Here is an 11,947-nt window from a genome sequence, read left to right on the forward strand (position 1 = left end):
TGAGATCTATCAGTTAGCCAGCTTTTAATCCATTTAACGTGTGCCATGTTCATTTTATACCATTCTAATTTTTTTAATCAAATCGTTGTGTGGTACCAAGACGCATGCCTTACAGAGGTCTGAAGTATATTACATCAACACTATTACCTGCATCAACTAAATTTGTAATCCCGTTTAAAAAAATAACAAGTTAGTTTGACAGGACCTATTTTCCATAAACCGACGTTGATTGGCATTAATTATATTACCCTTTTTTAATTGTGTTAATCGAGTCCCATATCAGCCGCTCCATTATGTGGCCCAGGATCAATGTCTGACTGACTGGCCTATAATTCCTGGGTCATCCCATTTAACCTTTTTAAATATTGGCACCACATCAGCTTTCTTCCAGTCTTCTGGAACTTCCCTAGTACTCCAAGACTTACTGATGATCCTACACGTGTCTATACAATGCCATCTGTCTCAGTGCTTTACACACTGTACAGTAACTGCTTCAGCTAGTGCTGAACTGCAGCTGCTTCTGGGGTAGAACATGGCTGCTGTTAACAGCGTGCAGCAACGGGATGGCTCAGGATAGGAAGTGTAAAGTGCTGGATTCAGTTGAAATTGCAGTGAGAATTTAGAGAGTTAGAATGGAATTCACCAGTTCAGTTTGGTTGGGACATAGTGGCTTATACCCTGTCGTAGGATTTTTAATAATCATTGCGTGAGTGGAAGGTGCATGTCAGGATTTCTGCTTTGTCTCCTCCAAAAGATGGCAGCACAGTGCCACCTAGTGTGAGGGCATAGACTCGGAAGGAGAGTGCCGTCTAACGAATTGCCAGCACTGCTTCCTGCAGCACCTGGCTTTTCCTTGGAGATCTGCCATCCGTGTTCGGATCGGCTCCAAGCCGGCTGAACATATGAGAACTGATGGGCGAGGAGGTAGGCTCCAGAGTGGTAGAATTACAAGTGCAACATTTTAAGTGGTGACGCCAGGCTGTCAGAGCCCATGCTGCAGGGATGGCGTGTAGGTGGCAGGAGAAGCAGCCATCCCTTCTGGGCTGCCAGCGCGAGAGTCTCCTCTGAGCCGGTGGATACTGTCTCGCTGACCTGCCAAACGCCCATTTCCCCAAGTGTGACTTCGGTTCAGTGAAGTCCAACGGGGCCAGTTTGTGGCTTTTCGCTCCCCTTCCCCAGAAGCTTATCCAACCCTAATGCGAAATGCGGCCTCTCAGGGCCCAGCTCTCTCATCGCTTTGGGACAGTGCTGGCCTTCATCTGCTGTGCAGAGGGGTAATAGCTTTGTTCGCCCTTAGTGTCCTGTCTTTTGAAGAGGCGGAGGGATACCTCTTGCGAGAGATGTGCCCTTTTAGGAAGCTATCAAACGTTCAGCCGGGAGAGGAGGCCGTTGTCCTGTTCTAACACGGCCCTCTGGAAACAGGACCTGGGATGCGGTAAAGCAATAAACGAACACGAAGCCAGGTTGGCCCAGCTAAGCCAGCCATGCAGACCATGGGTGGGATGTTCAAGAAGGTCTGATGGAGTGACCCAAATAGAAAGGCCTGGGACACAGGAGGTACTTGGGTCTGGAGCTACTGGGGCTTGCTCTGAAGTTTGGGGGTTGGGTCAGAGGATGCTTCCCATTGAAGCCTGAGCTGGGCTGTCTTGGGGAGAGGCGGCCACTCGAGCACCCCCAGCTTGTGTTAATAAGGGCTTGATTATCCGGTTGATGAGACCGTCAGCTGAGGGCTAATGTGAACCCCCTCTAACCACGGAGCCAGGCTCTCCCCGGGCCCAGTCCACGTGGGGCTGAGCCATAGGGATGGGTCTGGATGTGACGTTTCCTAAATCCCCAGGGTGATCAGATCCAGGGCCTGGCTCGAAGGAGCGGCACAACAGACATCCCCACCCCCAGGCTGAATCCCATGGTGCCTGCCACATTCCGAGCTGTGGGCCCCCTTCCCCGACAGCACCTTCTGAAGCGCATCAAGCAGTCAGCGGTCACAGGCTGGACCGTGTGATTGAGAAGCCGAGTGTAGGACCTACATCCCAGGCTTGCAGCTGCTCCCTTTGGGATTAGCATGTCCCGTTGGTGACTGTGTGCCCCCAGTGTTTAAGCGAGTTGGAGGCTCGGGGAAATGCCGTGGCTCTCTTGATCTGAGGTCCAGAGATCACTGTGTACAATACCCTGGAAGCAGGTACCCGACACTGGGCTTTTGAATGAGGCTGACTGGATGAAATCTAAACTCCTTGCACGGGGGGAAGGAGGGAGGAGGTGTTTTTCTGGTGGTCTCCTTTGCAAAATGACTGGAATCTGACCATTCAACTCCGTGACTTCTCTCCTCTCCCCTCCCCTGAGCATCACCCACTCAGCAGCAGGGCTAGGAAGTTAGTGAAACCCGGGTGCTACTTCTGGCTCTGCCATAACTCTCCATGTGACCTTTCTCCAGGCCTCAGTTTCCCCATCTGTAAAGTGGGAATAATACTGACCCAGTCTCTGATTTGCTTATGGCTTTCCCCAGCCGTAGGTTGCCTAGCCCCCCGTTATCCAGAACCTCCACTAGATTCTAGAGCCACTGTCCAGAGCAGCTGTTAGCATGAAATTGAGGGGGATTTTGTTAATGAACAGCAAGAGGTGCTGCAGTGCGGTGTGCTAATGGATTAGCCTTCCTAATAAATCCCCCCCGCCCACTTCCCCTTCTCTCGCCAGCCCCGCCCCCCCAAACTCATCAGAAATCTGAACAGACGGTTTCATGTCTTATCTGCAAAAACATTCCGCACACTGGTGCGGAGGATTACCTGTCTGCAAGAAATATTATCTGCGTCTGTCGTCTCAGTTCTGGGTATTAACATAATGCAGTGGGGGAGGGAGCGTCTTATCCCCCTGCACGTAAGGAGCGACTGAAACGACTGCGCAAAGCGGAGGCGGTGTCCCCCGGGTGCAGGGGCACTGGCGGGAGTTTGGCGGGGCTGGGCAGGTCAGGTGAGCTGGTGTGAGGGCGTGGGTGAATGTGCAGGCTGCTTCTGCTGCCAATCCAGCCCAGGTTGGTGACGGTCAGCAAATCTTTGTTGCCCAGTGCACTTTGATAGCAGGTGAAATGAGTTTGCTGGGTCTCAGTCCAGTTCCTAGCGGGGTGAAGGCTGAGATCACAAAACCCACCACTGCAACGGGTGCTGTTGGCTCCCTGAACACCTTGTTGGCAGGTTGAAGGTTCGATAGGTTGAATGATCCAGGGCAGGCGGTGCTGGGGTTTGGGGGACAGTGGGCTGGGGTGCTGCAAGGGACCTGTCCCTGCTCTGCCTGCTTTGTGGGGGAGAGAACCTCTGTCTGCAAGGCTGTCAATCCAGCACCTTTCCCCAGCCCCGCAACTCACCCACTTGTTAATTTCAGCCGAGAGAATATTCCCTTTGGGAAAAGTCCCCCGTCGAAGTGAATAGAACATTAGATTTCTACAAGATGGATTAAAAAAAGAAACCGCCTGTGGGAAAGATCTCCTCTTCCATTAAACTCGGTCGGTTGTAGAGTAATTTCTGCAGCATCCAAATGACTTCACCCCTGTTAAATCTGTTAGGACTTTCCCCATAAGGGCTTATGTAAGCCAGTGTCTCAGATCTTGTAAAATCTGGTGGGGGCATTTATGCTCTGCCATCTCTACCTAGCCCCGGTCTGTGATGAGCTGGCCACGAGGAAATGGACTGTAGTTACCAGGCGGCTTCCAAGCTCAGGCTTCGTCTGTACTGGTAGCCGGAGCTGGGGAAGCGGAAGACAAATCCCCTAGTTTGTTGCCCTTCTCCAGCACTTTCTAGCCAAAGATCTCCGTGCTCCCCAGCTGCTAAAGGCAGTGAACTTGTGCAGCCGGCCCAGGCCAGATGCATTGTTTACCTATTGGGACTCCCATCCAGGAAACCGCAGCCTCGCTCGGCCCACTTAGCCTGAGGGCTTGTTGTGCTGTCCCGGTCGGCAGACCGAGCTGACGCTCCTGTGGGCGGATCGTGACCCTCTCCGGTAGGCGGCGGAGTGATGCGTAGCACTCCTGCCCATGGGGCATTTGCCGTACAGTAACCACCGCGCTCTGCCTTGTGCTGTGTCCCCCCCCATTTCTGCCCCTCTCCGGTAGCACGGCCTTATGACCCGGTAAGAGCAGCAGGAGCCTCACTGGGACCTGCCTGTGGGACAACCACTAGAGTCATTCGGGGTCATCTTGATGCTCTCCTTAGCCGCAGCTGTGAGATTCGATTGACACCCCGCGCCCCGGCAGCACCATCCTTGGAGCAGGGAGTAGAATCCAAATGTTGCCAATGAACGGGAACGTGGCTGGCTCTGCCGCTGGCCTGGAGCAGCGGAGCAGTGCAACAGGACGTGTCTCCTGCCCAGCCGGTGGGGATGCTGGGCCCTGGTCCGGGGAGAGATGAGGGAAGATTACTTTGGAGTGGGGGGAGGGGGAGAGGGCAGGAGCCCAACCCATCAGATAGCTGAGAAGCGTGGGCAGGATGGTTGTCTTGGGTGGAGAGGTGTCCGCCCTGCTCCTGTAGGGAGAGCTAGTGGCTGATCCCAGAGAGGCAGAAATCTGGAGATTTCCTGAGGAAGGTACGGTCAGTTGCAAGGCTCAGAATGATCTTTCTGGAGCAGAACAGCCCTTCTGGAGGGGAGGGAAGTATTGATGTTCGCTCTCCCCCCCCCCCCCCCCCCCCAACACCTCCCTGGCTTTGCAACACTTGGAAACCTGTGCTGCTCGGTGGCCTGTGGTGGGTCCCTAGCTCACCGGCATGGCTCTGCTGTGCATCTCTCCCTGGAGATGCTTTTCCTCTTGCCAGCTGGTTGGCTGAGGCTACCAGACGGCGCTGGCCTCCCTCTGTACCTCTCTGTGCTGGGCAAGAGCGACATCTCAATGTAGCCTGACTCCCGGGCTTCCCCCTTCCTTCCAATGCTGCTTGAGCCGGGTCGGGGGCTCGGCCTTGTGAAGTGGGGCCGGGTGAAATGTATCTGCCAGGCAGCCTAGGGGCCGCATTGCTTTTAAAAGCCGGTTGCAGAGGTGAGGCCGTTGCTTGGCACTAAGGACACGGCCGTGGCTCACCAGGCTACAGGAGTTTGATGGAGTGCTAGCATCCCTGGCCACTGCACCATGGACCGGGCAAGTCATGCAGCTGGGAGGTACGGAACAAAAAGCCATAGTGAAGTGCAGGGCCCCTTGGAGTCAGGAGGCCTGGCTTCTGCTTCTGACTCTGCCACCGATGGGCCGAGTCGCTTTAGCGAAGTCACGCCACCTTTCTGTGCCTCAGTTTCCCCCTTTGCAGTGCGAGAGTACGAGTCAGTCAGCTTTGTGATGCCTACTCAGATCCCGGGCTGCAAAGAGCTATAAATGGTGGACTCTTCCGGCTGCTGGGTGGCGAAGGAAAGCGAGCGCAGTGGGAATGGGGAGATCCTGTTTATAAACAATTTGAGAGACGGCTGAGCGCTCCTTGTGGCTTTAACTGCCAACACTAGCGCCAGCCCGGCTGCGTCGGAAACACCGGCAAAGGCCATCGCCTGCTGGCCGCAACACCTCTGCTGCTGCCTTAGCCTGGCTTTTCCCCCTCTGGTGTAGCAAAAGGGGGGAGTTGTTGCCTGGAGAGCAGAGCTATCCGCTTCAATCACCTCGGTAGATCACAAACCTGGTTGGCGGCAGCCGTTGACGCCATCCGGCATCACCATACCTGGGGCTGGGCAGGGGCCGGAAGTTCCATTTCACAGAGATTTTGAGACTTTGGCTTAGTTCTGAATCAGAGCAAAAACTAGAAAAGTTGAAGAAAAAAATTGTTTGGACCAAAATCAAAGCATTTTGTTTCCATTTTAAGGGGTTTAGTTTTGTATTGTGTATATTATACAACAAAATATGTGACCCTCTGGTTTATATTGTACTAGCCCCATTGTGCAAGGAGCTGTACAAACAGTTCCTGACGCGCTTACAATCTGAATAGGCAAGACAGACAAAGGGCAGAAGGGGAATCAGTGGCGCGCACAAAGGTGATTTGCCAATGGTCAGTGGTGGAGAACCCAGGGCGTCTGAGTCCCAGTTCAGTGCCCCACCCTGGAGACCAGCGGTTCTCAGCTGGGGGGTCTGCGGCCCCCTGGGGGTCCTGTGCAGGTTTCAGGGGATCACCAAAATAAATCAGAGAGCAGGGCTAGCATTAGACTCGCTCAGGCCCAGGACAGAAAGCTGAAGCCCAAGCCCTGCCACCCGGGGCTGAAGCCAAAGCCTGAGAATTGTGGGGTCCCCTGTGGCATGGGGGTCCTGCGCAACTGCCCTGCTTGCTACCCCCCAACGCCGGCCTTGGCTTTTATATGCAGAAAACCAGCTGTGGTGGCCCCAGGCGGGCCGTGGAGTTTTTCTAGCATGTTGGGGAGGCCTCAGAAAGAGACAGGTTGAGACCCCCTGCTGGAGCCCCACGCTGCCTGCCTTTTAGATCTGGACCCTATGAACTGATCTAAAGCAGACTCTCTGTCTTATGGAGCCTATGACACACACTGGAGAGTGCTGCCTCCATGCCAGCTGGGGCAGACTCGCTAGCCACAACAGAAGCGAAAAAGTGAAGTCCCTTTTCTGGGCGCAGCCGACGGTCGGTGTCTCTGCTGCAGGGCGGTGGGGTTTTCACAGCCAGGGCTGTACCCCTTGGTGGGGGCTTACACTGGATAATAGGTCATAGCAGCCGGCGGCTGCTGCCCGTCCCTGCCCCGGCTGCTGGCACGGCTCGCTGTTTGTGTAGCAGACTCAGTCATCGCCTCCTTGGGCTCCCCACGCACCCCTTCCTTCCCCAATTTCTATGCTGGCCCCCACCCCCCTTGAGGTTGCTGATGCTAAAAAGACCAGTGTCATCTCCCAGCCCCTCGGAGTGGGAAGCATCTGTAGCATTAGCAATCTTTAACTATCCCCACCCTTAACTACTGAGTGTCCCAAGCACGGTCCCCACCAAGGAGAGGGTGCAGTCTAGTGGTTGGAGGAGAAGAGACCAAGATTCAGGCCTCTTGGCAGGTCTGGGAAGGGAGCATGGCCCAGTGGTTGGAGGAGAGGAAGCTGGCTTCTGTTCCTGTCTGGGGGGGAAGGGGGTGCTCTTGCTGGTAGAGCAGGGGGATTGGAAGTCAGGACTCCTGGGTTCCTGTCACTGCTCGGGACGACAGTGTGGTTTAGTGGTTAGAGGAGGAGACTGGGTGTTGGGACACTGTGATCTGCGACGATTCTGGCTCTGTCACTGACTTGGGGTGCGACCTTGGGCGAGTCACTCCCCTGCTCGGTGCCTCAGTTTCTCTGTCTGTGAAATGGGACAGATGCCTACCTGCCTCGGGTGCTGGAAGGTAGGCCCCATGCCTGTGATGAAAGGTGCTATAGAAGGGCGAAATGCAATCATGGAATGGCTGCTGTGATCTAGCCGGTGGTGGTGCCATTAATTGGGGGTTGGGGGGGAAGGGTTTCTCTCACAGCAGCCATCCAGCGATTCCATTTCGCCCTTCTAGAGCTGTTGTCTGCAGACTTGAGGGTATGTCCCCTCCTACACACCGTACCGCCATCCTAACATCTCTGGCCCTGCGCTCCCCTCCCTTTGGCCCTGTCTTGTGATTGCTGTGCTCCTGGGCGCCAGGGCCTGACAGTCCAGCGAGGTGCAGTCTCCCACCCACGCAGCTCCCTCTGGCCCCCCTGCCATTCCAGGCCTGTCTCCTCCTCCCCCCCCGCCCCCGGCCACCTTCTGCTCCAGCATTAGCCCCCTCCTGAGCAGTGAGCATGGACGACACCACGTCATGTGATGGGCTCTAGGCCTAGAATTGCCGGACTTCTCCTCACCTGAGCCAGAATTGGCGTGGGGTGTGAAAGGCACACCTCACCGCCGCCGAGCAGCGTCCCCTCTTGAGCAAGGGGCGCTTAAGCGCTGGGTAGGAGCCGAAGCCAGACGAAGACGGACCGGAAAGAAGGCGCACGTGTCCAGCCGTGAGGGCAATTAACCATTGGTTTCCCGAGGGCTGTGGTGGATTTGGATTCTCCGTCACCAGCCATTTTAGAATCAAGATGGGATGTTTGTCTAAAAGATCTGCTCGGGGGATTATTTTAGGGGCGCTCTCTGGCGTGCGTTGTACGGGAACTCCGACTAGTTGATCCCAGTGGTCCCCTGTTGGCCATGGAGCCTATGAATCGTGGTTCAAATTGCTTTAAAACCCAACGCTTGGGGACCACAGAACAGGCCGTTGCTCAGCATCTCGGGCTAATTTATCACGGGCGAGCGTCCTCCTGCAGATGGATTTCTGTGGCTGGGGGCAGAGCCGCTGCTGAGCAGAGGGGGCTGTTTAACCTCTCTCCTCTCCCCCCAGGTCTGACCGGACACGCGGAAGTGGTCAGGGTTGTGTACGACCCACAGAAGACCAGCTACGAGGCCCTCCTCAAAGCCTTCTGGGAGAACCACGACCCCACCCAAGGTAAGGCTAGGGGACTCTGTGTCCGTAGGGTCAGCGAGTGGTGCCAGAGGCAGCCGCTGTAACCACCTGTGTAGACTCGGGTTTTCGGCTGCAGCTCCCTTCCCCCCCCTTTTGTCAGCAGAGATGGAACCTGAGCCATCTTCATCCCCCATACCACCAGCCTGGATCTCTGCAGTGCTCTTGGGGCTTCGATCCTGCCCCTAGGGAGCGACAGGAGCTCGAACCCATGTGACTCTTGTCCGCATTGGGTGCTTGGGGATGAGAGAGACGCTCTCTGCTCACGGTGGGTGTCGCCTGCTTCCATGGGCAGGGAAGACAGAGACGTGTGTAATCACAATCAGGGCAGCCCGACGCCGGGCCTGGCCAGTGACGTGCTGCCTGGAGAACTAGCCCCGTTGTGCCAGGTGCTGCGCACACACCTAGTGAGAGAGTATCTTTATCCCCGTTTTGCAGATAGGGGAAACTGAGGCGCAGAAGGATTCAATGCCTTCCCCAAGATCTCATACGGGGAGTCTGGGTCAGGGCTGGGGATTGAACCCAGATCTCCTGAGTCCTAGTCCAGTATCTTACCCACAAGCCCTGACTCTCCGTCCGTGGGCTGCATTGGAAGTGAAGGACCCTCTGGGACCCACAGCCATTGCTTGGGGTGGGGTGGGTCTGTCTGTGGGCCCCCAGGCAAAGCTGGGTGGTTCCCTCCTGCTTTGAGATCCAGAGCTACTCATCAGTATTAAGGCCAGAAGGGATTGTCATGACCATCTAATCTGACCGCTAGAAGTCACCGTGTCTTGGGGGGGCCGGGGGCACACACTGAGGAGGGATGCCGCATGGACCAGTGCTGCTATTAATCCCTCTTCTGACCAGGCCTTCCACATCTTTCTATTGTAAATCACGTGGTCTCATTCCACTGTCCGCAGCAGTTCCAGCTCTCCCCCCGGCCCCCCCGAAAGGGTTCTCTGTCTCTTTAAATGGCTCCAGCCCCAGGATAGCTCTGCGGCACTGATGGGGATGCTACAGCTGACAAGGGGCCTCGGGAAGCCGGCAGGGGGAGGGGCTCAGCTGCGCAGAGGTGGGGGTATTAAAGAGGAGGCGGGGAGGAAGGACTGTTTGAAACCCCCCTCACGTCGGCGGCGGGGAGGGAAGGGGGAGAGGCCGGGCTGGGGCTCTGTTGTACCGAAGCGTAATTTTAATGAGGAGATTAGCAGTCTCTGCGTGTCGCTGGCCGGCTTCTAATTGCATGTTTGTGTTTTAACGGGCAACGTGTGCCCGTGCCGCGGACGGGCAGTAGTGGGGAGGGGGCGCGGCCGGTGCCACCTACAGGCCCCAAGGGAGGCCGGTGGTTTGTGTTCTGAGAGGGCCCGGTCCAGAGCTTGCAATCGACAGGAGAAAGGGTGGGAGAAATGGAGGCCATGGGGGGTATGGGACTTGCCCACTTGGGGCGGCAAAAATGCTGGAGCCGGCCCTGCTCCTGACCATAGGCCCCCCGGCCCACCAAACTCTTAACAGGCCTGGCACAGAGGGCAGTCCTCTGCCCTCTTATGCCGTCCTCTGCCCTCTCGTGCCTTCCCCCCCCCCAGTCTGGGTGCCTCCCGGGGCTGAGGCCATGGGGGGGGTCGCTTTCCCCCCGTCGAGCCAGCTCCGTGCTGAGCCATCCCCGCTGGGCGCCCAAGTTACCCACACAGGGCCCCGCGTTCCCCCAGAGTTGGGAGGCGCCGAGCAGTTGCTCCCATGGGGTCCCCAGGTCTGGGCCCTGCTTTAGGGCAAGCGTGGGGCCTCTGGCCCCAAACAGCTTCCTTGGCCTCTGCACGCTCTTTGCCTGGCTCCTTGGCTAGCTCAGGGTATTTCCCATATGGTTTTGTATGGCCACCCCTTCCTGCTGGCTGCAGGCCCAGTGCCCTCTGTACGGACTGCTGCCCTTGGAATAGTGCCTCGCAGCTCAGCACGCATCCCCTGTATTCAGCCACTCACTCTGTGGAGTTGGGCCCTGAAGCCGTTGGGGTGGAGTGGGAGAGGAGATTGGTTAACCCTCTGAAGGAACACTCGGACCCCGGGCTGGATTTACAAGCCCTTGGACAAGATGCAGTTGGCCTCAAAGGGCTGCAGGGGAAGGGGTGTGAATGGTTACGCGTCTAGCCTGAATGTAGGGTGACCAGACAGCAAGTGTGAAAAATCGGGATGGGGGTAGGGGGCAATAGGCGCCTATATAAGACAAAGCCCCAAATATCGTGACTGTCCCTATAAAATCGGGATATCTGGTCACTCCAAGCCTGATGCAGCCCCTCCTGGCCGATGTCCCCGCTCGCTATAGCATTGCTCATCTGCGGCACTAAGTGCACATGCCTCAGTTTCACAGATGGGGAAACCGAGGCACAGAGGGGTGCAGTTTCTTGCCCAAGGACATGCATGGTAGAGCTGGGAATTGTGCCATCCCCATGCTTGGACCTGTGGTGCTTCTAGACTCTCCCAGCACCACCAGCTCTGAGGTGCTCCCTGGGCGATCACCCCTGGCTCTCACCTCTGCTGCCCCTTGCCTGCAGCCTCTGCGGGGAGCCCCCGCCGTGGGACCAAAGTCCTCCCAGAAGGAGAGAGGCGAAGAGGGATGAGTAGCCCTGGGCAGGCTCCTCCTAAACACCCCCTTTCCATGTCCTGTGGGGACCAATTGGATCTTTATTCCCCACACACACACACCCTAGATGAACTGGACTTTCCTTGTTTAACCAGATCACCCCCAGCCATGCTGTGGAGACAGGATATTGACACGCCCGCACTGGGAGAGTTTAATACCCATCCATGGCTCCGAACGTCCCTCTCAGCGTGTGATGCCAGGAGCCTTCCAGCTACCACCAGCCTGACCGTCTGCCCCTCCTGCTCACCCCCTGCTCTGACTCCCTTCTCCGTGCAACTCTCCTCTCTCTCTGGGGCAGCTGGACTAGCGGGGGCGGGGAACAGCTCCACTGTCCGATCTCCCTCCACCCTGTGCTGTCTGGTAACAGAGCCTGAGCATGGCCTGATGCTGCCTTCCCTAGGCCCCTCCTGGCAGCTTGAGGGCCCCTACGGCCAGTCCAGCCCGTCCTTCCTGAAGCATCTGGCCTCCAATCCCTCCTCTGCCTCAATAACTCCTAGCCCCCCTCCAGTGCGGCCCGTTACTGCATTGAGCGCCATTCCCAGTGAGTGGCAAACCTGAGCACCGTAATTTATGCAGATTAATAACCGGCAGCAGCCACTGGGCTGACAAGGAGCTCAGAGGGTGCCTTAGATTTGTGTACAGCTGTGATTAACAGCCCATCCTGTGATGGGAATAGTAATTGGAGTGGCGGTGGGGGTGGGGGGCTGTGTGGTCAGCCATGCCACAGATTTGACTTCCTGGCCTGGGCTGAGTTCTCCCTTTTGGAGTTCCTGGTCACTAGAAGGATTGGGTGGGGGCCACATTGAGTCCAGTAGAGCTCTGCCAGTTCCTGCGGGCTGGGCATCTGTATGGACCGACTCCGGGGGAGCTCTGCCGGTTCCCGCCGGCCGGGCGTCTGGCCCC

General features: G+C 56.7%; 1 protein-coding gene across 1 annotated transcript in view; it reads left to right on the forward strand.

The window, feature by feature from the left end:
* The window catches only part of LOC112110022 (mitochondrial peptide methionine sulfoxide reductase), a 40,435-nt gene that overhangs the window by 19,172 nt on the left and 9,316 nt on the right, over window positions 1–11,947 (forward strand). The window contains exon 4 of the mRNA XM_024204809.3: window positions 8,317–8,421. Within this exon, the coding sequence (XP_024060577.2) occupies window positions 8,317–8,421 (105 nt within the window). The remainder of the gene's footprint in view (window positions 1–8,316; window positions 8,422–11,947) is intronic.

The sequence above is a fragment of the Terrapene carolina genome, unplaced genomic scaffold (genome assembly GCF_002925995.2).
Source record: "Terrapene carolina triunguis isolate 2854851 unplaced genomic scaffold, T_m_triunguis-2.0 Scaffold236, whole genome shotgun sequence".
In the NCBI taxonomy this organism is placed as follows: Eukaryota; Metazoa; Chordata; order Testudines; family Emydidae; genus Terrapene; species Terrapene triunguis.